This window comes from Larus michahellis, chromosome Z, assembly GCF_964199755.1.
Source record: "Larus michahellis chromosome Z, bLarMic1.1, whole genome shotgun sequence".
Lineage (NCBI taxonomy): Eukaryota > Metazoa > Chordata > Aves > Charadriiformes > Laridae > Larus > Larus michahellis.
This window is the reverse complement of record NC_133930.1, coordinates 69,986,341-70,013,764: the sequence shown is the minus strand read 5'-3', so window position 1 is coordinate 70,013,764 and position 27,424 is coordinate 69,986,341. Positions and strand designations below refer to the sequence as shown.

At 41.0% G+C, this 27,424-nt stretch overlaps 1 protein-coding gene across 7 annotated transcripts in view; it reads right to left on the bottom strand.

Moving 5' to 3' along the window:
• Positions 1 to 27,424, bottom strand: part of SEMA6A (semaphorin 6A) — a 118,380-nt gene that overhangs the window by 33,385 nt on the left and 57,571 nt on the right. For 4 of the 7 annotated variants that reach the window (XM_074569488.1, XM_074569490.1, XM_074569492.1 and 1 more), the window contains exons 4-17: positions 25,515 to 25,575; positions 24,055 to 24,117; positions 23,109 to 23,210; positions 20,218 to 20,308; positions 17,157 to 17,276; positions 15,999 to 16,087; positions 14,872 to 15,089; positions 11,856 to 11,987; positions 8,878 to 9,033; positions 7,290 to 7,466; positions 6,423 to 6,563; positions 6,247 to 6,327; positions 4,218 to 4,276; positions 2,371 to 2,391 (exon numbers count right to left, since the gene is read on the bottom strand). In XM_074569488.1, the coding sequence (XP_074425589.1) occupies positions 2,371 to 2,391; positions 4,218 to 4,276; positions 6,247 to 6,327; positions 6,423 to 6,563; positions 7,290 to 7,466; positions 8,878 to 9,033; positions 11,856 to 11,987; positions 14,872 to 15,089; positions 15,999 to 16,087; positions 17,157 to 17,276; positions 20,218 to 20,308; positions 23,109 to 23,210; positions 24,055 to 24,117; positions 25,515 to 25,575 (1,511 nt within the window). Of the gene's footprint in view, positions 1 to 2,187; positions 2,239 to 2,370; positions 2,392 to 4,217; positions 4,277 to 6,246; positions 6,328 to 6,422; positions 6,564 to 7,289; positions 7,467 to 8,877; positions 9,034 to 11,855; positions 11,988 to 14,871; positions 15,090 to 15,998; positions 16,088 to 17,156; positions 17,277 to 20,217; positions 20,309 to 23,108; positions 23,211 to 24,054; positions 24,118 to 25,514; positions 25,576 to 27,424 lie in introns of all 7 variants that reach the window. The other 3 variants (XM_074569486.1, XM_074569487.1, XM_074569493.1) reach the window with 2 other exon arrangements.

Below are 27,424 nucleotides of genomic sequence, written 5' to 3'. Positions count from 1 at the left end.
CTTACTTATGCATTTAACTGTATTAAATAATATTAAAATATGCCATTTATAAAATTTTTGTTTTCTCAAGAAGAAAAAGACTTGGAACAGTCACTACAATTAGCAAACACAAGCATGCTTACTGAGACTGGTTTACTACCTTATGCTGTAATTTTTTACACTCCTCATGTGCAAGATCAATAGAGGTGACTAGCACATTTCCTTTCATATTTTGCCATGGTAGGTGAAAAGAAAAAACTGACTCCAATAATATCACAATGAGTATTTTAAATAAATCCATAAAAGGAAGAGCTGACTTGCCTACAGACCACGTTATCAGGATGTACCTGAGGAGGGTCAATGAAATAATGTGTGGAAGACAGGACATGAACAGGAACTAATGTTAATGTTGGCTCAGCATTTCTCCATCTAGCTACTGGGTCTCACTTTAAGAGCAGGGTAAATTCATGGAGTCTGTCTTTGGGCTTGGAATGCCTGGACACCAAAATGGACTTCCTTTTGTCACCTGTACAGCCTGGGACTGCAGCTGTTTTCACTCTGCTGCTTACTTGAATTGTTTTTCTGCTTTCTTGGTGAGACGAAACTACCAACTTTTGCTAAAGTCCCTACTGACATGGTAGCTGATGCAGTACAGAACCACAGCCCCACGCTGTCACTGTGCAGCCTAAGAATGCACTTAGAAGCAGGAAACCTAGAACATTTCTGGCACAACAGCACTATGCCCAAGGCCATTTCCTTTACCTTTACATTCAGCAGTACAGATTTTGTTATTACTGTTCTTTAATTACTGCTCTGTGCATTGGAAATATAGCAATTTTCAGACGAAAGAAAGTACAAGCTGTATATGCAGATGAAACGATGAGTCTTCCATACATTATGAAGTCTCAACTTGTCTTTGATTTTGTATATCCCCTTCACTGGTTTTCATTATCATACTTTCAAACAAGTTTCACCTGCACGTTTTCCATTTCCTGGTAATAAGCAACATGGGGAATTTAATTTTATTTTTACAAATGTTGAACTGTATTACTGTGCCTCCAGTTATTTATATTCCGCTGTACTGAGCTGTCGTTGGTTCTGTTTTGTACCTACATATTTTGCAGGCACGAGATGAAAGGATCAATTAAATGTTCATCACAACTGCACACTAAACTACATCTTGCTACATCTAGCCAAACATATGGTGAATTTGCCCTAGCTCTGATGAACTGTTAGTCTTGTACAGCCTGAAAGCAACTTCACAAGCAAGCTCCCAACCCACATGGAAATTTGCCACTGACTTCACTGGGAGCAATACCACACCTCCTTTTAGCTTGTGAGTACTTGTCTTTGTTCAGGATGTCTATAAACTATCTCAATACAAGTCTAGGTTTGAATTTAAAGTGATTAGTTATTCTGCAATAACTCCTTATGAAGACATTTATTCTGCACTCCAAGTACCAGCATAATCCACTTACAAATATACAGAACAAAGTGGTGGAAAGCAGCTGCCTCATGGGAAACTGCTACTCCAGGCTTGGAGAAATACTTCTCTTCAGCTCAGGTCATTTAATTTGCTATGCAAATCCCCCCCCCCCTTTTTTTTTTTTTTTAAGATCAGACCCCATTTAGGCATTAGGATACTGCAAGCATGGACAAGATAAATGATTCACCCTAGAAGTGACAGGAACCGTCAGGAATCAAGGCATAACCCAGTCTCAAATCACATGGGTAACAGGTTAATTTTCCTTATAAGAGATCTTTTGGTAACCCAGGGACAGTTCTGCTCCTTCTCCTAAGGTATCTCTGACTGGCTGCTGTAGCAGTCATGACACCAGCCTGGACGACTCATGAGTGGGATGTGAACTGCTATCTTGTTTTTCCTGGCGAACAGATAAGATGCATCACTGTACCCAAGTGTTGCTTTGTCTGAATGTTCAGATGAAGCATGCTCTTAATCGTGTCTGCTGGCATGCCACTAAAATGGGCTATATCTGACTCTAATTCAATGGAGACAGTTTTGAGGGAGGACTAGAAAAGAGGGATTGAAAATCAAGAGGTATGATTCAATCCTAGTTGTAATTAGTGAATCGGGCCCTAAAAAACAAGACAAAACAAGTGAAAAGGGGTAACAGGTATTTCAGTACAGGAACTACTAGCTAACACAAGGATCTGGGGAGAATTTTTAAAAAACACCCATAAACTGACCATACACTGTGTCGTAAGACATTTCATGATCAGGTGAAGCAGTTGAAATGTCTATGAACAAAATAAATTGGGAAGAAACATTAAATAAAACAAAAGTATGAAAATACTTAAAAGTTTAGTAAAAAGTGATTCCTCCAAAATGGATTTGCTGTCAGTAAATAATGAAACTAAGAACTTCCTTACCATTCAGGGCTACGAAGGAATCTGAAAGACAAATAACAGGGGAAAAATCATTATTTCTCTCTCGTTTTTTTCTTTTTAATAGTTTGCTGCTAGCAACCTTTTATGGTTCAGCTGATATTTATATGTATGTGATTAGTACCCTAAGGACCCAGGCAAAACAAATATTCAGACAAACCTGAAAACGTCCGGCTTTGAAAGTGCTCGTGACCAGCGCGGCGCAAGGGATACCAAGCGGGAAAGCCAGTGTCCTCCCTGCCATGGCTTTCTTTGCAAGATCAAGTCCTAATCTAAGGCAAGGCACTAAGTGATGTAGCCAGCAATGTGAGTCAGTGAGGACAGAACTCACATGATCCAAGACCACATGAAGGAATAAGATCAGCTGGGTTAGCAGGGAGTGAAATCTACCCCTGCGCAGTGTGAAGGTTCAATGCATCCTTCAGGGCTAAAGAGGGATTTAGGCAGGATATGGGCTTTGTTGCTCTCTGCACAGGAGCAAATCTCTCTCCATGAGCACAATGTTCTTTTTCTGAATAACTTCCTACCCTTCTTTCGTATTTAACTGATATCAGTACACTCCACTCTGGTCTAACCTATTTGCCCAAGGAGAGCAGAACTGGCTGAAAAGGGCAAAGTTGCACCAGCTGGGAACTGACCTGATTTTGGTGCTAACCCATTTTACAGGGAGCACAGGAAGGAATATGTGTACACCTCCTTCAAACACTTAGAGACAGCCTACGTAACCCTATCTTAGGGCAGAGGCAGAGGGAGGTGTAGCTGAGATGGGGGTCATGCAGAGGCTGAAATCCTTGTACTCCCTTAAGCACAGTGGATCACAGTAATAAATGGCTCTTGAACAAGGATGCACAAGGCATGAGAAGGCTCTGGCTTTCTCCAGAGCAGCTGCCCTGCACTGCATCTGACGGCATACTCCAGCCCTCCGTTATTTTGCTCTGTATTCCAAAAGCAATGACTCTTTCACTAGTACATTACTTCCTCAGCTTCAGCAGTTTTATTGCATCTACAGGCATCAGTGCAAATTGCACTGAAAAGAATGTGATTCTTGATTTCATAAGGTTTATAAATAATATTTGGGGCTCAGCATTAAACCAACCTTGGCAAGAACATTTGGAACGAGAGCTGTCCTGAACACAGATGTCGGTATTCCTGAAGGCTCAGGAATCAGCATGCAAGGTTTCTTTGCATGCAGTGCAAGCTGTGCACTTTTAAGCACCTTTGTGCAAAACATAAATGTTTAAAGACTGTGTTTAAGCTTCCAACTGATGCTGTCAAAACCTAAGGACTACCATTAAAATTTCTCAGGCAGAGTCAGTAGTGCCTGACCCTTAATACCGCTACATTGTCCAGCCTGTGTGTAAAATCCACTAAGATTCACAAACTAAGTAGTTCCCACTTCTTGATCCAGAGCTGAAGGTATATTTCACTGTTTCCCTGTCCTGCACAGGAATGTAGTCCAAGTCACAGTCTACAGCAAGAAACCAAGCCACTTCTGTACATCTACATAAACAACCCAACAACCATGGCTTATAAAGACAATGAACACCCCATTTATTATGCCATTGCTATAATCAACATCCTTTGGAATTGAGGTTTTCTCACTATGTAACTGCTTTGAAGTCTGGTGTTTGTATTAATCCCACCAACTGGGCTATTTTCTTTAAATACATTAAAACAACCATTCCTCTTTTGAACCTGCATCGTTAGCTGTGGTTGCTGTCCCTGTTGTGGCTTACATTGCCACAAAAGAATGCCCGACAGGTAATGGTGGCTTGAGGCATTCAGAAGGATGCTGTGACACATGGTAAATAGAGGGTAAAAGCTTTGCTTACTTTGGCAGTCTCCCAGGCCATCTGTATTGCCATGTTCTATGTCCTGTTCAAATGCCAGTCTAAATAATAGAAAAAAACAAAACAGTATGAATAACAACAGTCACAGGCACCACCAGAAAGAAATTATTACACGTGCAACTGAAATAAAGCCTCATCGTGAAACTGTCCATTTCTTCGCAACTTCCACACAAAGGCTGAAAAATTGCAACTTAGACATTTGAGTTGTGTAATGATTTCTTGGCTTCTGATGATGCATTGTCTTTTTATTATTACTTTTTTTAAAATCAACTGCTCATTGCCAAGGGAGGCAAACAGATTCATACTTTTTAAACTGTTAACTCTATAATATAAGATATTATCAGAAGCAATTATGATTCTATCTTAACTTGTCCATATAGTAGACAAGGTGTGCCGATACTCAGACGGGGGAAGGAAGTGAACCCATTGGGTAGGTATCGTGCTGGGGGAAAACAACCTGCATTTCAGCAATCATTTAGGTAGTGTGCTGGACAAGGCTGCAGGGCGTAAGCTCCAGTCCGCAAAAGGCATTTCACTGAACTCAAGAGGCTCTATTGAAAAACACTCACAGGGTTTTCTAGCTGACGTGCCCAGTTTACGCTCCCCACTGCCTGTGATTTTGGATAACTAGTGAAGCTGTTCTTCCAACTTCCAATACAGTCAAAGGTGAATGATAAGAACCTTGGAAAACCTCCAACACAAGCGCTTGTCTATGTTAGTTAGGATCCTGCCCTTGAAGCATAATCATGCAAGCACCTTGCAAGCACTTCATTCCCACCTCCATGTTCATAAAACCCTTGCTCAACTGTCACCTACTCCAGGAGGGCATCTAACATCTCTGCTTCCTTGGCAGAGATGGCTATTTTAGAAGCTCACCAGACATCTTCACAGCTGATCTGGACCCCCTTCCTAAGTGCTATGTGCTGAACGGAGAGTGACCTGCCTTGCTTGTCTCTGGACTGCACCACTGCAAGCTGTGCTGCCTCTGTCTCGATGGATCTATTGATAAACATGGAAGCTACTTTTAAGAGTAAGGTACAAAAGTACCCTAAAACTTGCCATGGAAGTCTGAAATGACTCAAGCACTTTGGGATTGCTGAGAAAACCTGGTAAGGACACAGGTGGACTTTAACGTTATTCTACCAAACGTCCAGTCAGGAACAGTCCACACTCTCATAGTAAAGCATATACAGACAGATATAGCTATAGCATCCCCAGGGGACAAAACAATTTGAATTGAAATAGCAATTTAAGAACAAGACAAAAGCTCAGGGACGGTAACTTATCCATATATACTGAAGACCTCTATAGAAGCAGGCTTAAGTGGGGCTGGCTATGGGCTATCAAGGTTGTGTGATGTTTGTGCTACACTTCCACCACTACCTTGACGAAGTACCTCAGAGTGGGCAAGCATGAGGTGTGTCAGATGTGGCCATGAAATGAGAGCTCTGAAGTGGGCCTGTTCCCTGCAAGGAGGCTTTAGTAACCACATTTAAAACCTTCACAGACTTTCATTATTATAAAATAATTAAATTCTACTGTTAAGCAAGGGGAGATCCAGCACTTCTCTGAATCTGCTATAAGCTCTTACTGTGCTCTGTGATTCCTCTTAGTAATGCACAGTAAATTAGAAGGACTGGTTTTGTTTTCAGTGGACAAATTGCTTCAGTAATTTAATTTGGATTCTATTGCCTCTTTAATCAGCTGTGATGGCTCCAGTGTGGGCTGGTCCAGACATACCCATCCAGTTCCCTCCTTTCAATAACACGCGGACCTTAGTACAGCTCTTTCATTTTCTTCTTCCTCCTCCTTCAGCAGTTACCAATCAGCTGAGAGTTCACATCAAAAAAATTTGTGAGACATTTCAGAGGTGAATGCAAATAAGGTAGAAAACAAACATTTCCCACATTTTTCCTTCCCTAAGAGCCCCTTGTTTCACATTGCTCTGCCCAAGACCGCCCGGCGCCACCGCCAGAGCTTCACGGCCTGTCCAGCCAGAGCCCTTACTCACTTGGAGCCAAGGACCAGCTGCGTGCATGCCCCGCTCTCCTTCACCCATCCGCAGTAGGGGTCCCTGGATGCTATGCAGGCCCTCGAGAAAGAAGAGCACAAGGTGGCATTCATGAGTGCTCCCGTTTTCCCCACGCCTGGTGCACGGGCTTCTGACAGCCACCAGAAAACACGTACTTTTTGCATTTGCTGTGACGCTCGCAACGTCCCAAGGGGACCTTGATGACACAGGTGGAGAAGGCGACGTACAGAGCACTGCTGGGCTTGTCAAGCTGCATGCCCACAATCCGCTTGTCCTCCACGCCGTCGTAGCTGCACCTGATTTGAAAAAAAGTGAGAAAAGTTATAAATGAGTTCTGCTGGGAAACCAGATGAAAACTTAATGATTCCTCAAGCTGAAAAAAAAAACCAAACAAACACAAATCCTCCCACAAAAAACCCTGAGAAAAGTAGAATTGAACAAGCCAAGGAAAAAGAATATACAATAGCCACTAAAACCACTGATAAACATACAAGAGAATATTAAAAATGCATGGGACAGGGGAATAAGAAGTGGAGAGCGACAGCACACCAGACAAGCTTTCTGAGGGCCCTTCATTTTTTTGTGTTTATTCTTCTTGAGCACTCAAAGTAGCTGAAATTTCTGCATGATTATGGCCCACTTCAAAGCCCCCTTAGGCATATTTGAGGAAGGCTGAAATGCAGGAAATTTCCCTTGGAGAGCAGCTTGCTGGTTGTTGAGTTATTTGGAGAAGAATCAGGATTTTTTTTTATAGGATTAGTGAATTAATCTTCCTTTGCAGAATTTCACTTTTAATTATCCATCAAATGCTGCATAGGATGGTCTATTTTCTACACATACTAAATAAAAAATATCTTATTCCAATGTAGAGACTGATAAGCAGACATCCCCTCCCCAAACAATTTAAAATTACTCAAAAAACTTGGCTTCTCTAACCACTTCCCTTTTCGAGGAACGACCTACTCTGGGAAATTGGAAGTTCAAAGTCACCCATACATGAGTACAAAGAATCAGATACACACTTTTCAGGATTGTAAATGTTCATCTCCTCCAGGAAAAGGCTGTCATTTAGGAAACCACTGTTTCCTGTCCTTGCCAAGAACTTCAGGATTATTCCCTTCTCTGATCCCAAGAAAACCACAGTGTAGTTCTGATACGGCCCAGCAGCAGAGTCCACGGCAATTTTGGTCAGGCGGTATCTAGAATAACAATACAGCATTTTGCATCACTCGGGATTAGATTGCCATTTATTTTCTCACTTTTTCCACTTCAGATGACTGCGTGGTAACCTTCTAGCAACCATGTAACATATTTAAGCACTTTTCCTAGCTGAATAACCCTATAAGTCAACACAGACCGTACCAGTTTGGCTCCTCAAATGGTGGGGAATTTTTGTGTGTTGGACTGCACGTCCATATATCCAATAGTGAGCAGAAGTGTTTGCAGAAAGCTGCAGGGGTGCTAAGAGTCTGAGGCCATTTAGGAATTATCCTTCCAACCAAAAGCAAAGTACTAGCCTGGTGAATCCTTCAGGCAGGGAAAGAAAATCAGCACAGTAATTTTTTTTTTTTTTAATGTCAAGCTCTGTCACATTAAAAGCAGCAGTAATGATAAATGATATATATACAACTTCTTTTTGGCAGGAAAAGCTGTGCCAGTGCAACAGTGAGATGCTAAACACCATTTTACCTCACTAAAAATAATCACACAACCACCAATAAGCAAGTTCAGTGCTGAGATGACACTGAACCTTGTGATGACACAATTTATTGAAAATGAGAACTAGTAATTTGGTACCAGTTATCTGGTACTGGCGATCAAAGGAAAGAACTCTGCAGATCTTCCGGCTCTTGTCTTTGGTTGGAAGTACAGAACCTGACATAAAAACCTGGCAGAAGATACAGTAGTCAGACCCTTCCAGAGTTAAACACTGTCTTGCACAAAACTCTACCCTTGTACAGAGGAAGAAAGGAAAATATGGCAGAAGTTAGTCACATTATTCTGTTCACGACCAGAGGGTAGTGACCACAGCAGAGAGTGGGAACATATTTTGATAAGAAGGGGATGGTGTATTTGAGGCTTGCTGATTTACGAGTCTTTGTTCAAATCTCTTCATTATTATTTTTCTCTTGTTGCCATAGAAAAGATACAGATTATGTGATTACTTCTGCCTGTACACTTCTGTAAACATTAAAACATAGCAGTACACATCCCGACAGACATCTCCATATCCTGTGAACATATCCTGGCAGACATGTTTGTATCCTGTGTACATATCCCTGGGCTGTCTACTGATCCTTGCCCAAAGTTTTCTACAGAGCTGTCTCAAACACCGACCCATAAGCCAACAGGCGGGTCAACCTTCCCTGCACGGCATTTCCTCTGAGATCCGGTTTCAGCATAGCGTGGTTGGAAAGGACTGAAGTTTTTTCCTATCTTGAAAGCTGCTCAGGGAGTTCTGCAGCATCTGCTCAGCGCTGCCATCATTCCTAGCTGAATTCATGCCCAGCATACCAAGGATGTTTACAGAGTTTGAGAGTATTCTGAGCAAGACTATTAGCACAAATTGACAGCTATGATGAGGACAAGAGCCCACTTGGAGCTACATACCTGACCATCGTTCTCAGGAACCAGGGTCGATTGACAATGGAAGGTACAGCCTCGTCCATCAGTGGATGTGTTTTGATGAAGTTCAGAGTATCATCTGGGAACTCGTTGGAGGTTACATATTTTTCTAATGATGTAGAGCCAGCACAGCAACCGGGCCTAAATAAAACAAGAGGGTAAAGCCGGAACACTTATTTGGTGCCTAGTGCAAATCTCCTTTTCTAATGAGGCCCTCAGTGAAATCTGATGTGCATTACAAGGGTTTAAATGGAGGATTGAGAAGTCTGGCGGAACCTGTTCAGCCCCTCAGGGTAAGCCTAAAATCTTGCTCTATCCTTCACTCAAAGGACTTAACACATCACCTAAAAGCACAAAGACTTTTCTTCAGCAGGGCTATGACACACACAGTTCGTAGTTCATCCACTCACATGGAACATAATCACTGCATGTGTGCATTTGGCTTGGTGCTGCCCACTGGCACAGGTGCTTTCTGATCTGTAACTTGTCTAGTTGACTGTTCTTTCATGGAATAAAAGTAGTTCCTAACACACAGAAGGAAGTTGATTTTTTTAGCATGTGTGAAAGAATGCTGCTTTCAGTCCTGTCTGATAGAAAGAGGACTACTGGAGAAGACAACCCAGCAGTCATACATGTAAACATTGGTTTTACCCTTCTTCCAATTTGGATGAGATGATTTAAATATGACACCACATTGAGGACTTTTACTGAAATGTTATCTAATCATTCTTCGACAACTTAAATGCAAATCTGCTCAACCTGTTCCTAAAATCTACCCTGCTCCTCAGAGGTAACTTAACTTTCCTGCCTGGATGGGTCATTGCTACACGGGAAGCAGCAAAATGCTTTGCCTGTTATTAATATTTTATGGGTTATTTTCTCCAACAAAAGGTCCATTTGACCCCATTTCCTAGAGCATTATGATTCTTCAAGACTTTAAGCCACTGTGAGATGGGAAGATGAAAGATGGACCACCCACTCGTAAACGTGCTGCAGCGTCCATTTTTCATCTGCCCTGACATGGGTAGAGCCACTGATATCAATGCAGTAAAGCAAACAAAATATAGCGCTGGTCCTATCATATCCATCGCTCAAATTTAGATAAATATTCAAAACCTAGGTAACTAAATGTTATGTAGGAAGGCAGCATAAGACTGGAAGGGACTACCTGGGTCAATGAGTCTGGTCCCACACAGCTGTTCAGTGAACACTACACGCAGAGATGCTGTGCTCTGCCTCTCTGTATCCAAAATATTTCATTTGTCTTGTAACTGCATATGGAATTAGCAATAGAAGGAGAGAAAGAGAAACCAAGGAACCACTGGTCTCCTAGTTTCTTGCAAGGGCACTGATTCATGAGGTGACATTCCCAGAGAACTCTAGGGAGCAGCCTACGCTTTCTGGCACTGTGGCACTAGAGTTACTGTATATCTAAACTGGAGGTCTATTTCCTCCTAAATCCTAATCATGTGATTGGATTAATCCTGCTTTAATCTCAAAACTGGTTTAATTGAGTAAACATAGAACTGAGTAAACCCTGCTGTGCACTCTGGCCAAAAAGGAAAGCAAAGGCCCTGAAAGGCTCTGGTATGTTTCTGAGAAATGTTACGATCAGTAGGAGCACTAATGTTTTTGCACCATACTGAGATATCCAAATAAAAATGAACTTATTTCAAAGGTGTCTTGTGCCTCTCATGCATTTGCAACATAAGTTAGAAGTAATGGTTATTTCTATTAAGCAGATTGATGACCAAATGTTACATGAAACAGTGTTCACCAGTTCAGTTCACGTTATCTCCTGCTGCCTTAGAGGGAGCAGTATTACCCCATCTTCATTGTAACTGTCAGCCTGCTATTGGCTCATCCCGCAAACTCATAGTGCAACTTTCTCTTCTTCCTTCCCGCGGAAAGAGGAGATCCCTTATTCTCCTTTTCCCCTTTCCTGCCAAAACTCTCTATCTGAGCAAGTTGCAAACAAAGGACCTTGGAGCCCTTGTGCAGCCTTGCACTACCAAGGCAGCCCATCATGTCAACAAGTTGTTGAAACACAGCAAAAATGAGGAGAAAATCCACCAACAGTGCTAGCAGGTGCCTTACTAAGGCTCAGAGCAAAAACAGACACGGATTTTACCAGATTTTCCAGTCACCTCCAGTCTCTTCTCTTGAGTGACAACTTCAGAATAAAGACAGCACAGGAATACTATACTCGGCAACTCTAAAACATGATGGGCCAAATTTGGGTTTAGGCAGAAGCTCAGTTGCCACTGCGGAGCTTCAGATGTGTTTTTCTTTTACGTTATGTAAGATCACAAGCAATGAAAAATATACATTAAAGTGGTAAAGCTTGACTGAGATAAATGAATTTTCTTTATCTACATTCATATCATATTCTCAGAGCAAAATGCCACTGGCGTAAATGAATTAACAAGTGGCTGTCAACAGCAACTTCTATGAAATGGGTGCTTCCACGAAATACAAAGACAGCGTAATCGAGGAGCCACGCAAACAGGAGCGAAGTGGAAGCAGGGAAAACAACTCATAGGAGGTATGAGGTAAACTGAATCTCCACTTTAATGGAATTCTGTTTTTTTCTCCATATGATACATCCTCTGTGGCACATAAATTGCATGTTAACTGCAGAACAGGAACTGGTGCAGGCTTTGTAATGAGATATATCCATTACCGAACCAATTTGCAACAGGTATGTAACTCACACGACTCTTTAAGTGATAAATTATTCTGACCAAGTGAATCTGACGCTGACCTGATTTATGTTACACAAATCTTGTCAAAGTGGAAAAATTCTCACTTGCATACCTTATATCCAAACGCAACTCAACTTCTATTTTACTGTTAAAACATGTATCTTCAATTGTATCTGCACTCTGCAAGGCTGCTCAAATTACCAAAACCCTCTGTTCTGCATGCAGAAACAGAACAGTATCACTACACATGAAACATACCTGGGCTTGGGCACTCGTTCGTCAGGAACTGGTGTCCATGTGGAGTCTGGGGACTTTTGTTCTTTGAACCTCCCAGTAAATACATTGGCGATGTCAAGCATGTCATAGGCACAGACTGCAGAGCCAGGGATGCTGCAAAGTGACATTTCCCAGAAATTGTTACTCATTCTGCAGTTATGCATAAAATATTGAGTGAAAAACATGCTGTATAGAAGTCTTCCTGTCACAGGCTACCCAATCCTGAACTCTGTAACCTCTGAGCATTGACAGGAAAAGCCAGTGCTGTGGAAAAGCCTGCAATATACCAATCAGCAGACAGCTCCTGCCAGCACAATTTGTTTCAAAAGCCTCTATAGAAAGAAATAATTGCTATCATCTTGAAGAAGGGAAAGAATCTGGGAAACTCTGGGTACCACTGGTGATGAACGAGGAGTAATAGCCAGTCTCATTCAGAGCCCATTATTTGGAAATTTAAGTTCTTGTAAGTCACAACAGCTCTTGGTATTAATTCTCACAGTCCCTGTCGTGCCTCAGAAATACACTGCAGACAGTTCAGAAGTTGGTGCTGATCAAACTGGGAGCATGCTGCAATGTGCCATTGACCTGGCATTTCGACATTATTACTCTATCCTCCCACAGCCTGATCTCCACCACATTTTCCCAACGGAAAGGAGTTAACTATGCTCAGGAATTTGCTTAACTCAATGAGGTGTAACGAGCTTGTAGAAGCAAATTCAATTTTATTTTTAGATTATAAAGTTGTAAATCTCAACGTTTTGATTATTTGCATGCAACTGCACGATAGCATTGTCTAAACGTAATTATATCCTTACCTACATACTTTCTGAAAGGCTTAGGGGTTTCCCATGGTCAGTCACTTGGAAGTGTGAATTATTCATTTATCCGCCTTTCATTTTTTTTACACATGAACTACTGTATTAGTGTCTGACTTTCACCGCTTGATTTTATCAGGTAAATAGCATGAACCCAGCTGGCTGAGGCTTTCAATCTGGCTTTTAGCTAGTAGGTTATTATACACCGAAGAAAAGTGTAGGAACTATAATACTGTTAACAGAGAATAAAACTAAACTCATAAAGGTCTATAAATTGATAGAAAAATAACTGCTTGAATATTAAAAGGTTTCAAAATGCTTATTACTGAAGGAAACAAGAAGTAGGGAGACAGTATTAGTCTTACTTTTATCTCCACAGATTGTGTTTTTACTTGGAAGGAAACTTCAAAGCTCTATATTAATGTGATACTAGACAGCAAGAGTTTTAAATGGAGGCAGCCATACGTATGTTGTTGTAAGAGTTGGGTCAAGGGTATATTTGTCCATACACAGGACCTCACCCTAAAAGACACCTCAAGACCCACTCCAGGTAGAAGATTTTGCACTTTGCTGAATTAATCCCCAAAGAAAAAACAACCCTAAAATCTTGCGGTGCACTATACAGATCTAAAAGTGCTGAGAACTGTGCTCAGCACATATCTACACAGTGATGGAGGGATCGCTGCGGTAAGAAGACTGCTACAACTTTTACTCTTAAGGATGGGGGTTTGTGGGTCCACAGTGTGACAAAGCCGTAAGGATGGAGTACTGTGGGTCACAGCCAAGCCATCTCCCAACCACTGGACTAAAACCCATCACCAGCTCCTACCCTGAGCGACCTCAGGCTAGACTGGGGAACTCCTTCCAGCACACTCTAGGAGGAAGCTTTGTTCCCGAGATCAAAGATATGTGTTGCAGCTTTTCCTCAGTGGAGGAGGAATGAGAGAGATGCGTCCACGTCAGAGGTAGGTCTGTTAATGAGGTGTCTCCAAACCTATGCGTCTTCCTGTCCTCTTCAATGTCTGGCAAAAACTGGGGCCTATAAATAGTACCTTGATTTTAACACCAAGTACTTAGATTTTAAAACACAGGGTTTAAGGAAAACTATTATTCATGACACCACAGGAAATTCTAGCAGAGTGGGAGGACAATCTCAATTTTGAGATAAACTCAAGATACAAACTATTTTCTGATGCTGAATCTGTTTGTTCACTTGTTTTCATTAAGCCAGTTTGCATAAAAAGGGATCATCTTAATTTAAGCCTGTATTCGCCATTGGTGGCATAATTATTCCATTGCAGTTCTTATCGTTTCAATGTCAAAAGCAGCGATTATACATTACAGGCCTGGGCTTATTCTCATTTGAAGTCAGTTCTGTGCATGACCTCACTGAGCTCAGGCTTTGACAAGAGGTGGCGAGTGTACAGCAAAGCCAGATGAATTTCAGCAATAAAGTTCCCCTTTCAGCTCAAACGTTACTCTGTGAAACAGCAATATATTTTTTAATTAGAATGCTACTATTTTTTTAACTTCTCTGGGAGACCTCAATAATTAGATACAGTTACTCTTCTAATAACTTCTGGAGAAACATGTTATAATGCATAGTGGTAATAAATTCTTTCCAGATGAACAGATGCTTTTGGAAAACCTTGCGAACAATGAAATACAGGTGTTCTGGGAACCCTCCTCCCCAGCGAGCGGGACAGCTTAGGATCTTGGTTCTCCGAGGAGAAAATGCAAGAGTCAGTAGGGATGCATGAAATAAAGGGGAGGAGTTCTAAAGTGGTTCTTGGGGGTTTAGATGTAAACAGGACAGATCCAGTCCTTCCTCTGTGAGAAAAATAAATAAATTGTATTTTCTCTATGGAGTAACATTCTGCAAGTCACATGCTGCAAAACTTCTTGGGGGTCAGTCTGAATTACTTCCATGTAAAGAAAAGTCCACCCAAGGAACGTGTCCAGATAGCAAATGGCCGAAAGCTGCTCTAAATTATGAGATACAAAATGCAGTAAGCAATACCAGCGTGTCTTAAAACGAAACACAAACTACCAGTAGGCCTGTGGTACACAATAATTACATTGTATGAGCAATCACTTCTTCTACCTTCATAAAGTAAAAAGAAACTGCAGTGAAAAGCAAAACATAAAGGAAACAGAAGGTAAAAGGTTATTGCGCCTATTACCTATTATATGGAGTGGAGAAGGTTGCTAAAACAACATCCCGGCCGTTGAAATGGATAACATCTGTAACTGCCTGCAGTATGTTAAAGTAGAAGTGTGAATCGCCAGGAACTGAGCAGTTCAAACGAGCCTTGAGAAAGGAAGTCCACTGTTTTTCCAGCACTCTCTGAGATCCTCCCATGTCATTTTTGCAAACCTGAGCCACCCTTGGGAAAACTACCTGGAAGGAGTAGAGCAAAAATAATGGAGAAAATGAAATGTTCGTTTGAACTGAAAGACTTTCTTGGAATTCTGCTTTTAAAAGAGTTGGAATAACACAGCAAGGTGCTTAATTTAATCCCATGTTTCCATAATCTGTGACAAATAAGAAACAGAGAAAAATTCAGCTTTGGAACAGTGTGCTATAAAAGATAAGGCTGTGGCATTTACTATACAGCCATAAATCCTTCAGGAGATCTGTTCTCAACCCATATAAAACTCATTTCCATACAGACTGCTTAGCTTTCTATTTCCCCAAACAAAAGCACATTTTATATTCACAATCCCTCCAACCCACGCTGCCTGCTCTGACTCTTGTGTTTTCAGCACTTAAAAACTATGCAAATCTTGCTGGGCTTTTATTCCTGCCCTCCACCTTTGTGACCTTGGTCAGCTTTTCTGACTGCTTAGTCAGAAAGCTATTGTATTGTGAAATTAGCAAGAACACAGAAAGTGTTTAATTATTCTTTCCAGAACGGCAGAGCACAAAATTCCTGCCCCTGTTTACTCAGCACTCCAATTCAGATTTCTTAAAGAAAAATATCTCCTTGTTTTGAATCCATTTTTAACAATCACCTATTACGCTGAACTAACTACATTTGCCTTGTGCTTTTTAGGATTTGAGAAAAGAGATTCCAGCATAAGCCATCACCGTAAGAAACCACCCTGCTTCCTTTCAAGACAGTGCAATGTTTCACTCCAGCCAACCTTTTGGCTTGAGCGATAGGAATCTTCTCAAAATGATGACCTTGTCATCATGATTTATGGTTCTCATTTCAAGGTCACTCCTAACAGCATTGGTCCAAGAATAGCACATGTTTTCCTCCTCCTGAATCTGACAAAGTCATTCAAGGCAATGTTTTGCCCTTACCTTCCCCATGCTGTTGTACTCCACTGCTATCTCCCGGAAGAAGAAGTAAATGTAATTGCCATAGTCCACTGCCTGGACAAAGTATGGTTCTAGAAAAAAAACCAAACAACAACATGACATGCTATTTAGGCACCACTTACAGCATATAGCATGCAAAGGAACGCCGAATACATTCACACTAAACATCCAAAGGTGAAACGCCCACATCAGGCAAACTTGTGCAGTTTTCAGAACCAGCAACATCACCACCGCAGAAGAACCACTGTCTGGGGACAGGATAGCTGGGGACAAGTCAGAGTAACATCACTGCAAGGTAGTTAAGTGTTTGCCACTAACAGGTCTGCCCTGTGTGGAGTACGACGAAAGGTAAAGAGGTATATACCATAATGGTATGCCTGAGGGGTCCAAGCAGTGCTCTTTATGGCATACAGGCTGTGTGTGGAGGGAATAACAAACCATTTAACTGTTTCTGCCCACACGTGTCTTTAACACCAAGCAAAGTGGGACAGCTAAAGTCGACACCTGGCAAAACATTTCTACGTGCAGAAAAAGACTTCAAACTGTGGCTTTGCTCACTGTTAAAATCACTCCAAATGCTAACTATTCATAACGCCTACGTGAAACTAAACAGCACCGGTCTGAACAATGAGGGCATTTAGAGCGCAGAAATTGCCTAATTCAATGGCAGCTGTACAGTCTGTAAGAATCATAAAAGAAAGGCTTTGTGCAATATTCTCATTATTTTATTTTCATTGATGAATCTTAATGTTCCAGGACAAACCCTCTATACTTCACGAAGCCTTGACTGGTACCTAACACAGTCCTGATGCAGGAATGTTTTCAAACACAGCCCAAGCACAATGAGCCCTGCAAGTTCCAACCTTTACATCCAACAGCTGTAAACCGATGGATTTCGGCTTGGAAACCTCTCTGGAATATATATTCTGATATACCATGCTCACAGTTTCTGTCAGGTCCAGTAACTCGGGGTCAGGAGAAGAGGGAAAGAGATAAACAGATCAGTGTTAAGTAAGAGGTGTAATTTAGTTCCTTTTTTCTGCCAGAAAGCGTTGGTGAAATGAAATGACAGAGAGGTCTGTCAGGAATCCAAGACTCTCATCAGAGATGCTGCTTTTTTCGTTTTGTTTGTTTATCTACCTTTCAACCACTTTGAGTCATGTTTAACTGTCCGCAGAGTTGGGCTGTCTCCAAGGCTCCGATATATGACTGCATCTATTGCAAGGAAGTCGGTCACTGTGGCAGAATACAGCTTTCCCTCTGGGGAGGAAGGAAAGAAGAGGGGAGGAGCATTAGAAATAATATAATTGCTTTCTCTCACCAGTCAAATGAGATGGGCAAACGAAATTACCACAATCTCCTTAGGAACACCAAAAAAATCCAGCTAAGTAAATGGGACTGAGGCCTGAACAAGCAAGTCACCAGTTTTCAAAACAGTAATTTCAGAGGGATGCTGTGGGAGAAGAAACCTGATGGAGCCGTTCTTCTCCAGTTCAGGCAGGTGATACTGAACCACCCTAATGTTTCAGTTTCCTTGCACATGCCTTTGGTTCAATGCTTATAAATTCTGCCTATGTATATGAGCAAAATAAATATGGGGAAGCCGCGACAGAACTGTTAGTTTTAACTGGGAGGGCAAACCAGACAGGTCTCAGGGACTGTCAGCTAATTGACACTTATGCAAATTTCTCCCTTTGAGAGCACTTCTCTTCTGCCAAAGATCACTGGCAAAAAATTAAATAGCATGCAGGGAGCCCAGGCAAAACAGGGTTGCAAAGAGATGCAGGAGGACTGTCTACCTATGTTTCTTCTCTAAAATGCATTTTAGGCATTTCCCGCATGAATTATGTGTTCCTCTCTCTTAAGAACTGGAGGACAAGCAATAAGAAAGGGTCTACAAAATGGCACCCCAAGTACAACTGAAAGATGCAAAACTATAAGAAGGTAAAAGCATGAGCTCCAACCACATTTTAAAATGATAATTGTCATCTAATCTGTTTGCAGGTCATGGTAACTGCACAGGGCTGTTTTCATGTGTGAGACAGATCCTGGAGCAGGATGTCTGATAGGCACACAAGCATGGCAGCAGCAGGACAGCAACTCGTGTCTCTGTTGTATCTACATAAAAATCAGAATGGCCTGCATCTCCTTTCACAGAAATTATGTTGGTGCTGGGCCTTCAGGGCACCAGCACAGAGGACATATCCAGGACAAAGCAGAGCTTCTATTGGCCAACCTCATCGCACTTACAGACAACATTTAATTTCAGCTTGAGATTTAAAAATCAGACTGTTTTGTATTAGATGGACTGTACTCTTTGTTTTGAGCCCCACGATTCCCATCATTATTTGGCTAGTTAAAAATGGCCTTTTTTTCTTAGCCAAAACAGAAAAAAATAATGACAAAAAAAGCAGATATTAAAAACAATTTTAAAATAGAATAGAAAGCTGAATTGTTTAGATATGGATGTCTGAACTCATGTTAATACAATCACACATTTATTCTCTTTCCTGCCAAGTTCCTGAAGACCATGTGACCAATTACAATTCGCACACATCAGCCATAATAGCTTACAGGCTGCAAGACGAGCCATATTCATGTAAGTGCACCCAACACACTCAGACAAACTCCTGGATTAGTGCCCCAAACTGTTCTGAAACTGCTTGTCACTCTGAAAAGTTATCATGGGTATCAGTATGTACGGCATATGAAACAGTGATTTTCTGAAGCTAGCAGATTTACAGGGTATATTCTACATGAATTTATTTTAACACTATCAAATTTATTCTGAATCATCATGAAAGAGTATAATCATTTCTATAAATATTCTTTTTATTTTCAAATAATGTGAGCGTTTCTCCAGTGACAGAGTGGGAGTCCTGTTACCAAACTTCAGCTGCATGCAAGGTAAATGTTTACATTAAGCTGAATGCCCTCTCTTGGCCAGTACAATGAGAAAGGCCCTTCTGAAAGGTCATTCAGACTGCCCGAAGGACAGGGAATCTGAGACACATGGGATAAATTGTTCTTTGAAGGTGCCTCTCTCTTTCCATGATTTACGAACTGCCTGCTACAATCAGAGAATTCCTACTTAATGTTCTTTTAACTGTAATTAAGACATCACATACTACTGCCATCATCATCACCATTATTTTTGAAACAAAAGGGCCCATTTAATTAAACTATAAAGAGTGAAAAAAAATAATAATACTGCAACTTGCTATAAAATCTCTCCTTTGTGAGGCCACCTCAAACACAGTAGAGCTTAATACAACCCTTTGGCCACAGACTCAGTTGAGAGTGGCTGAGTTACTTGCACACTTTTAAATCTTCAGAGGAATAGCTGAAGCATTTCCACGTGAGCACCCAGGCTGTGCTTTCTAGCATGACACCTGCTGAAGAGGACTGACATTATCACGGGTGACTTCTGTATTATCTTTACCACCTATTTTACAGCCAAATCTAGGAAAAGATCAGCACGGTTCACCCTAAGAGAAGTTCAATAAAGAAACAATTTAATCAGGAATTCGTGAAGAGAGATACAAAAATAACACACAATCAACAGCCCAAAGTAACCCCATTAATAAGCACTAATTTTTTTTAACTGTTGCAGTAGAAATCAGAGTTAACTGTATTCTGCTGCCTGCATAATCACCATTAACCAACACACTTCTCCCCTTTGTCTACAACAGCTGGTTAACACCACATTGAGATGTTTTCTGCTTTAAAATAAAATCACCTTCCCTTTCCTTCTAGATCTAGAAAAGGGCACATCACAGCATGTTCCCTAACTTCCTTTTATTATGAAGGTTAACTTAAGCTTAGAGTTGTAAAAGAGCATATCCTGCCTACTCCTCATTAAAGTTCACACAAGCCTTGAGTTTCCCTGACTTTTGCAGAAGTTGGATGCAGCCAGAAATGGTGCCTCACACTGGTCTGGCACCATATTATCATGAATCCAGGAAATATTGAAATATTGGACCAGGAAACTGAGGCCTCAGGCAATGTTTATGATAGTGAACTTAATCCCAAAGAAGGGAAGGCTTCTGTGCTAGTGATTTCCTTATGCCCCCTATTTTTAGTCATCATTTACTCCCTTTGCCACCTTTTAGATTTTGGCATTCTGGACTCAAGAGACACAGCGCTATGGCAGGCCTGGGCTGTAGGACAGAAAGCAAAATGTTTATCTCCGTCACTTTACCTGCGAACAACGCAACGTTGGCATGCTTTGCATCATACGGGCACCGGGCCATTCCACTGAATTCATCTTCCAGGAACTCCAGGGTATCCATCTGAAAAACAAAAGGGAGCTCCTCAGACAGAGAAATGAAAATTCTTATCCAGGATAAGGCTTATGACACCATTTCTTCTTTTCTGGGCAGGGAGGAAGGTGCTCTCTCTAACTGTGCTCCTGACTCTGAATTAAAAACCTAACAAAAATCACGATGTTAAATAAAACCAGTCCGAAGAGAGTGCATCCAATAAGCCAGGCATTCTTTTGGAGCTAATCACTCTTACCCCGACACATTTTACAAAAGTCTTCAGTCTATATTTTATCTGTACACAAGCTTCCTGTTGAACTCTAGCAGGCTATGTGGTCTGTGGTTCTGGCAGGGATTCAAAATTTATCCTCAACAGTGATCCAACAGAAGCGCTCTTATACACAGAAAAGACTGCAAGCCATAGCAGTCAGAAGAAACAACACTAGGACAATTATCTGTGTGCGCATTTTTCCTCCTCAAAGTCCGGAGATCCTTCTGCTCTAGTCTCAACAGTGGTGCTCTCTTCCTTGATTTGCATACTCAGAAGGATGCTCTCCAAGTCTTACTGCATCAGTTGAGTCTGTGTCACGGAGAAATCCTCTTACCATCGGGCAAGAATTAATCTGTGTGGGAACTGTAAAATCTGAGGCTTAAACTGGGAAATAAATTCACCCTAGGCACTGATAATGATACAAACATACAGATCAACTTTACGCTAAGTTCAAGAAGGTTTAGTGAGCTACGGGGTAAAGGTACAGCTCTTGTCTCTTTAAGATTCTTATACTACCATATTTTGGGAATAAGAATCTTTCTAGCATATTCAAGTAGCTTGAGCAGCTCATACTGTATAAATCACATACAGTACAGACTCACAGAGCATGAAAAATAACCCACCTGGCACCATCAACTACTCCAATCAACGTTTTGCTCGTATGTTACAGCACCCAAGTCCTGCAGTGGACCATTTGTCATCATTTGTTTTCTGTCATGTATTCTTTCTGTCAAAACTCACTCTGAAGGGAATTAGTTGTGTTTACTCAAGGGCTGAAAAGCATTTCATGTGATAGTGAGAGGAAACGAGTTACAGTCCTGAGCAGTTTTTCCCTGCTCCGAGCCCCACACCCCAGGCTCATCCACACTTCCACTGGCAGTGTGGAGGGGCAGCCCTGTTTTCTGTTTGGCACATCTCTGCTGCTCTCTCTGTATAATGTAGAAATACATGGAGGAAAAGCCAGGTCCAGAGACACCTTCTGCTGACTCCCAGAGGTATCACTATCCTTTTCCGCAGCCCAGCGATGGCTGAGGCAGCCTGCAGAGGCCATGCACCACGGGGAATGAAAAACCTGCAGTCAGGGTAAGGAGGGCAATTTATATCCCTCACATCAGGATGCCAAGGAAATCTGTGTCTGCATTAAAAGACAGCTTTCTAGCAAGGGAACTGGTTGAGATTTGTTAGCCACATTAATAGCATTGAGAGCTAAAAAATGACAAACCATGCTGGAAGACTAAACACTCGGCACTGAGACCGAGAAGCTTCGTTGCATGCTCGGAGCGGGATGCGAGGAAAGGAAGTAAAGAAGAAACAGCTGTTAACAGAGCAGCTACCTGTACCACACAGTTGCCATGACGTAGGCTTGTGTTTTTATTCAAATTTGATTCTTCCTCCATAGACTGAAAGAAAAGACTATGCTGAGCTTCTTTCCTGTGTTTCCTAGACTGTAGCCACCACAGTGGCTAAACAAGGTAAAGCAGCACTGCAGAAAAAGCAAGGAAGAGCAGCAGTCACAGCAAATACCACTAAGGAAGTCGTTTTCCTGGATGTTAATGCCTTTACTCTGTTTTTCACAGTAACCATGAACCCAATGAAATGCATGCGAATTGTGCCGTGACTTTATCAGAAACAGCATTAGCAAAGCTGAATTTTCTTTTTCCTGAAGAAGGATGAGAAATGACCTGCGGGACATAGCAGTGCCTGGAAAAGCAGAGTCTGGATACCAAGGGCCTAAGTGAATTCATTTCAAAGCTGCTCCAGAGACATCCACTGTTGGGGGTTATACCAGATTATACTGATGCAAGCCTGAGAAAATGGGAAATATTTGAATAAACGGGCCCTGTTAAAATGCAGATGACAGCGACACGCTATGTAAAAGGAAGAAACTGGGGTCAAGGAATTAATGTCAAGTATCAGTGGACCCGCACAGTTTTCTATGCTGCTCTAAACAATGCTTTGGCTTTGTACATCCCCAGGTAGTGAGGAATACATCACCCTCCTGCTGCACCTTTCTCTGGTGAGATGTGCTGTCAATCACTTTTACAGCACACAATGCCATAGGCCCTCCAAAGCTTCCATATCTGCTGGGTCCCCAACACTAATCTGCCCAGGTTTTGCTGTGCTAAGCCCTCAAGTGTCTTTGGAACTGGCACTGGGATTGAGAACATTACAACATTTAAAATGTGCTACCCCAGAGGTAACCCTCAGCGTCAGTCTATGACTTTATGTGGGTGTCAGTGACAAGCTGAGGAACTTTCTGAGGAGCAACCACATCCACAAGCAGGGATCTGAAGGACTCTGCACCTACAGAGGGCAATGCAAAGTGGCAATAAACTCTGATGTGCTGGAGTTGCAAAGAAGTAGGTAATCAATCCAAGCAATCCTCAGAAATCCAATCAACACTGAGCTCTGTAGCATTGAAACAAGTCAGGATAAATGCTACAGAGTCAAATGATGCACTGCTGAATGATGACCTCATGCTGTTGCCAGCGTAGTCACAATAAATCCAGCAGAAAGGCAAGGAAGGCATAAATGAAATCCCACAAACAGATCACATACCTTGTAGTTCCTGCAAGACGGGTTGAATGCATTTGTTCCACAGATAAACAATGTATCCTCATTTCTTTTTAGGAGAACCTTAATAAAATTGTGACACTCATCCTGAAGAAAAAGAATAAAAAGTATTTCAGCTACTGCATTTTGGGTGTCTGGTTTTATTTTTATGCCATGATATTTCATTGTCAGGTCTAAAATGAAATTGGCTGGTAGCCACTGTGATATTCTGGGCTTTATTTCAACTATGTTTAACTGACAAAGAGCAAGACGCAACTGATTTATATTACAGTGGTTTAAAAATGGTTATAATATTCATATTATAGCTCAGATTTTGCTATTGTTCACATAGATAAATTTTGTTTGAATGCTGTTGGCTTTCCTCAAGAGTGAAAAATCTGATCTTCTTTTCATCTATGTTGCTGTAAGACAGTAGCATCACCAATGCAACATATTGGCATAAAGTACCTCTAACTAGAAGGGGAAGCAGGTGTAAAGAATCAAAGAGTCTGCATCTAATTATGATACCACTTGTGCCAGTCACAGGTTACAGCAGGGTAAAACTGGTGTGAGAAACAGTCCTTCTACAACTGTACACATTCATGCTTTCTGATGCGTTACACATAATTCTAAGTGAATTCCTGCAGGAGGAGGGACAGCAGCACCTAGTTTTTGAAGCAATGGTAAGCAAAATCAGTACACCAAGCATTATGTCCAAAATCCTCAGTGCTTTAAGTATTTCAGGATATTGCTGTGGCTCCTGTCGTGACGTTTTATCACATTAAAAGTGAACTATTTTTGCAAATTAAAGACTTCAGTAAGTTGATGGAAAAAGCAATTACTGGCAAGAAGTGAATGGCATGATCCATTCCACATCGCAGACAGCAGTCTGAGATAATAGTGCAGCAACTAAACTAAAGTGGCAGATGCAGAAGAAATGAAAATTGCCTACCTTATGTTTTCCCTTCATTCTGCATGTGTCTACATCAGCTTGTCTAGATTTCCATGTCAATTTCTGCAAGGATCAAGAAAGAAATCAATTAGAGCCCAGAGGTTGTTGCATTTGATTTCAGAAGCAGAAGTCCCTTAGGGGAGACTAGCTGTTGAACATATATTTATTGAAAGCTTTCTGCACCCGTTCTCCATGATTAATTCACCACAACAATGAAAGATCAGTGATGTGGAGCATTCACTTAATTTTGTGGTGCCATCTATTCATTAGACTAGAAACCTATCCCTTTCTTTTAAAGCCTAAACCAATGGAATTCAGCAATAGGCCAACTTTCAAAAATATGTGCACTTTTCTTAAAAGTACTGGATGCTCTCTTCTTTTAATTTGATATTGTTCTGCAAATCAGAATAAACATTTATGGACTATAAACCCTAACTGGATTCTAAATGAAATATGTATTCTGGAAGATGACATTTTAGATTACCAAAGAAATCAAATTCAGGTAATTCTTATCAATTCAATTGAGCTAACAGGCTCAGAGACCTCTCCACGTATCAAAACACTGTTTACTTTATCTGCTAACATTCTTCATCCAGAACAATTACAGTTAAATCCCAGCCTGGATTTTTTTTGCGGTGAGTTTCAAGAGTGGTCAAATGTGGTCGGCTGCTTAATTATAATAAAACTTTATTTAAAAACGTGTGGCCTAAGATAGTAACATCTTGGACAAGCCTGTGCCCTCATTTTTTGACGAGTAATTGGGCATAAACTCATCTTCAGAATCATTCATAGTTATAATGAAACACTCTCCCCTCCTACAGTGGAAATCACCCCATGCCCAAATTCATATGATCTTCCGCTGGGCCAAGGCTGTGTTTGTCACATATTACACAATGTGCATGCAATGCAAAGGAGATGAAGGGAGATTATTTCTAGTACGTTTATGTTAATATACAATATGGTAATGCAGACAAAGCTCTTTTTAGCTTGAATGTAACTTCCCATGGAGACAACATGAATACATCTACAAAGTGATGTTATAATAAGATTTTTATTTAGTGAGTACTTGCATGAGTGAATAAGATTTGTGTGCATGAAAATATGTAAATAGCACTTGCTTTTTATGATAAAAGTTTCAGTATACTTAATTGGGATAGTATAGATGTTATAGAAAACTGCTGAATATAAATGAATAGATGTTTGACAGATGTTCCTTCAGGGACCTCACTGTATTTCAGCACAGATTGCTTATCAGCCCAGCTAAATCACTTATCAAAAATTCACAGAGGACATGATTGCTATTCTAGCTTTCCCCAAATATGATTAGCAATGCCATCTTACTTGCTTATTACAGTTTTTACAGCAGCACTGGCAAGTTGTTTGAAACAATGTCATCTTCCTATTTATTTGAAGCTTGTTCTAGTGTCCTTGGTTTCTGCATGATGATAAAAGCTACTTACTTTGCTAAAATAAATTTCTTCTGTGTGTGATGCGTCCATATCAACAGTATAAATATGGTCCCTGTAAACAAAGTCAAATGAATGCAAAGTCAAATGGAGTAGTCAGACAGTTCATTTTCTATGAAGAGAGCAATCTTATCACAAGATAATCCATAACCTATTCAAAAAAAGATCACAGGTCTTACCAGGGAACATTACTGCCAGCATCGCCTGCTTCTCCCAGAAAAGCACTTTCATATATAAACTGTTTTCCTTCCCATTAAGAAAAAAAGAAAAAGGATACAAAACTTCAAAGCAAGATTCTTTCCCAAAAGCAATTATTTGAACAAATGTGATTTTGGAGAGGAGATGAGCCTCATGTAATTTCTGTTCTATAGGTCCTACAGCAGATGCCACGATCCAGCATGCAGATGTTTTTGTGCATCCAGAAATCAGCTGGAATAGCTCCTAGGCAGCCTTTGCCAGATTCCTCGGCTAGCAGTCACTATGCCACATTTAGCCATTCAGGGTTAAAAAGAGGTTAATTCTTCTTTTTCTTTTTTTTTTTTTTTTTTAAATTATGTGTCTAACCTGAGCTGTGATAATTTGATTGACAACATGGTAGGCAAAAGGCTGACAGCCACAAAACTATTCCCAGAAATCATTCTTCTCTTCACAAACTGGTGGCCAAACTAAACTGTAAAACACTCCTCGGAAAAAAGTTCACATTTCTTGCTTGCATTTACTTTCTCATTTTCCTGAGAACCTGTCCCTCTTTATAGTTAACTGCCAATCTCTCCTTGGAAAGAGGAAATAGACTCAACTACTCAGGTAAAGAGGTATTTTTAAACATTCTCCTCTGTGTAAGCTGAGAACAAGGACATCTCTGTATGGAACCTAAAATTTGAAAAAAAACCCCACCAACCCACAACGCTGTAGTAACTGCCACATCAAATTGGGACTAAGCATCCCACTTTTCCTTGAAATAACATTGGCTTTTTTCAAAATGCAGGAAGCTGTGCAGCTGGAGCATGATCCACAGCATTGGAGGGGCCTGCTGAAAGTGGGATACAGACTGTTTCCATTTCAGAAACCCCTGCTTTCAAGGTTAGCTTTGTTTTTTATTGGGTTTGGGGAAAACAGCGCTGGCCTCTTAAATAAAGCAAACACAAAATACTGCTGTAAGAGGAATAAGCAACACTTCTCTCACGTGCAGAAAAGAGGTGGCATTGTTGTGGGGAACTGGCTTTTAAAAAAATCTACTGTCTGCTACGGTGCTTGAGGCTGTTTGCTTTGTAAGATGCCAAACTGAGGAGTTGTGGGTTTTCTCCTCCAGACTCTCTAAAACCAGAGCTGTCATTTACTTCCAAGATTAGTTTAATGCTTCAGTTTATAATTTGCCTGACTTTACTGACAGAGCAGTGGTCAGGGTTGGTGCTGGACTAAAATTACCCATTAGCGTGGTATCAGCTTCATAGATTACTGCACAGTTCCCTTTTTATGTACATCACTCTTTGTTGCTGTCACTCCTACTATATAAAAGTGGGAACAAAATCTCTTGAATTGCAAATTAGGTGCGGCTGGAGCTCTAAAAACCTTCTTCTAGCACAGCTCTTGATTTTAATCTTCACTCTTGCTTTCCAGTGGTTATGATTTTTCTTTCTTAAACAAGACAATCAGAAAATACGGTAGTGTTATTCAGAACAAGGCTTGAGTTACTTAGTTCCGCTCCCAGTAAAACTTCAGGCGACTTATTTTCTGGTTCAAGAAACATTTCATAGAAAACTCAGATGCTAAGTTACGGGATCATCTGAAAGACTATCAGGCAAATTACATATAATTTTCTTATGCTGTACGTGAAACACAGTTGCTAACAATGTCGGCACAGAATGAAAGAGCTGTCAAATTCAGGGGAGGGCCCTCTAACCACA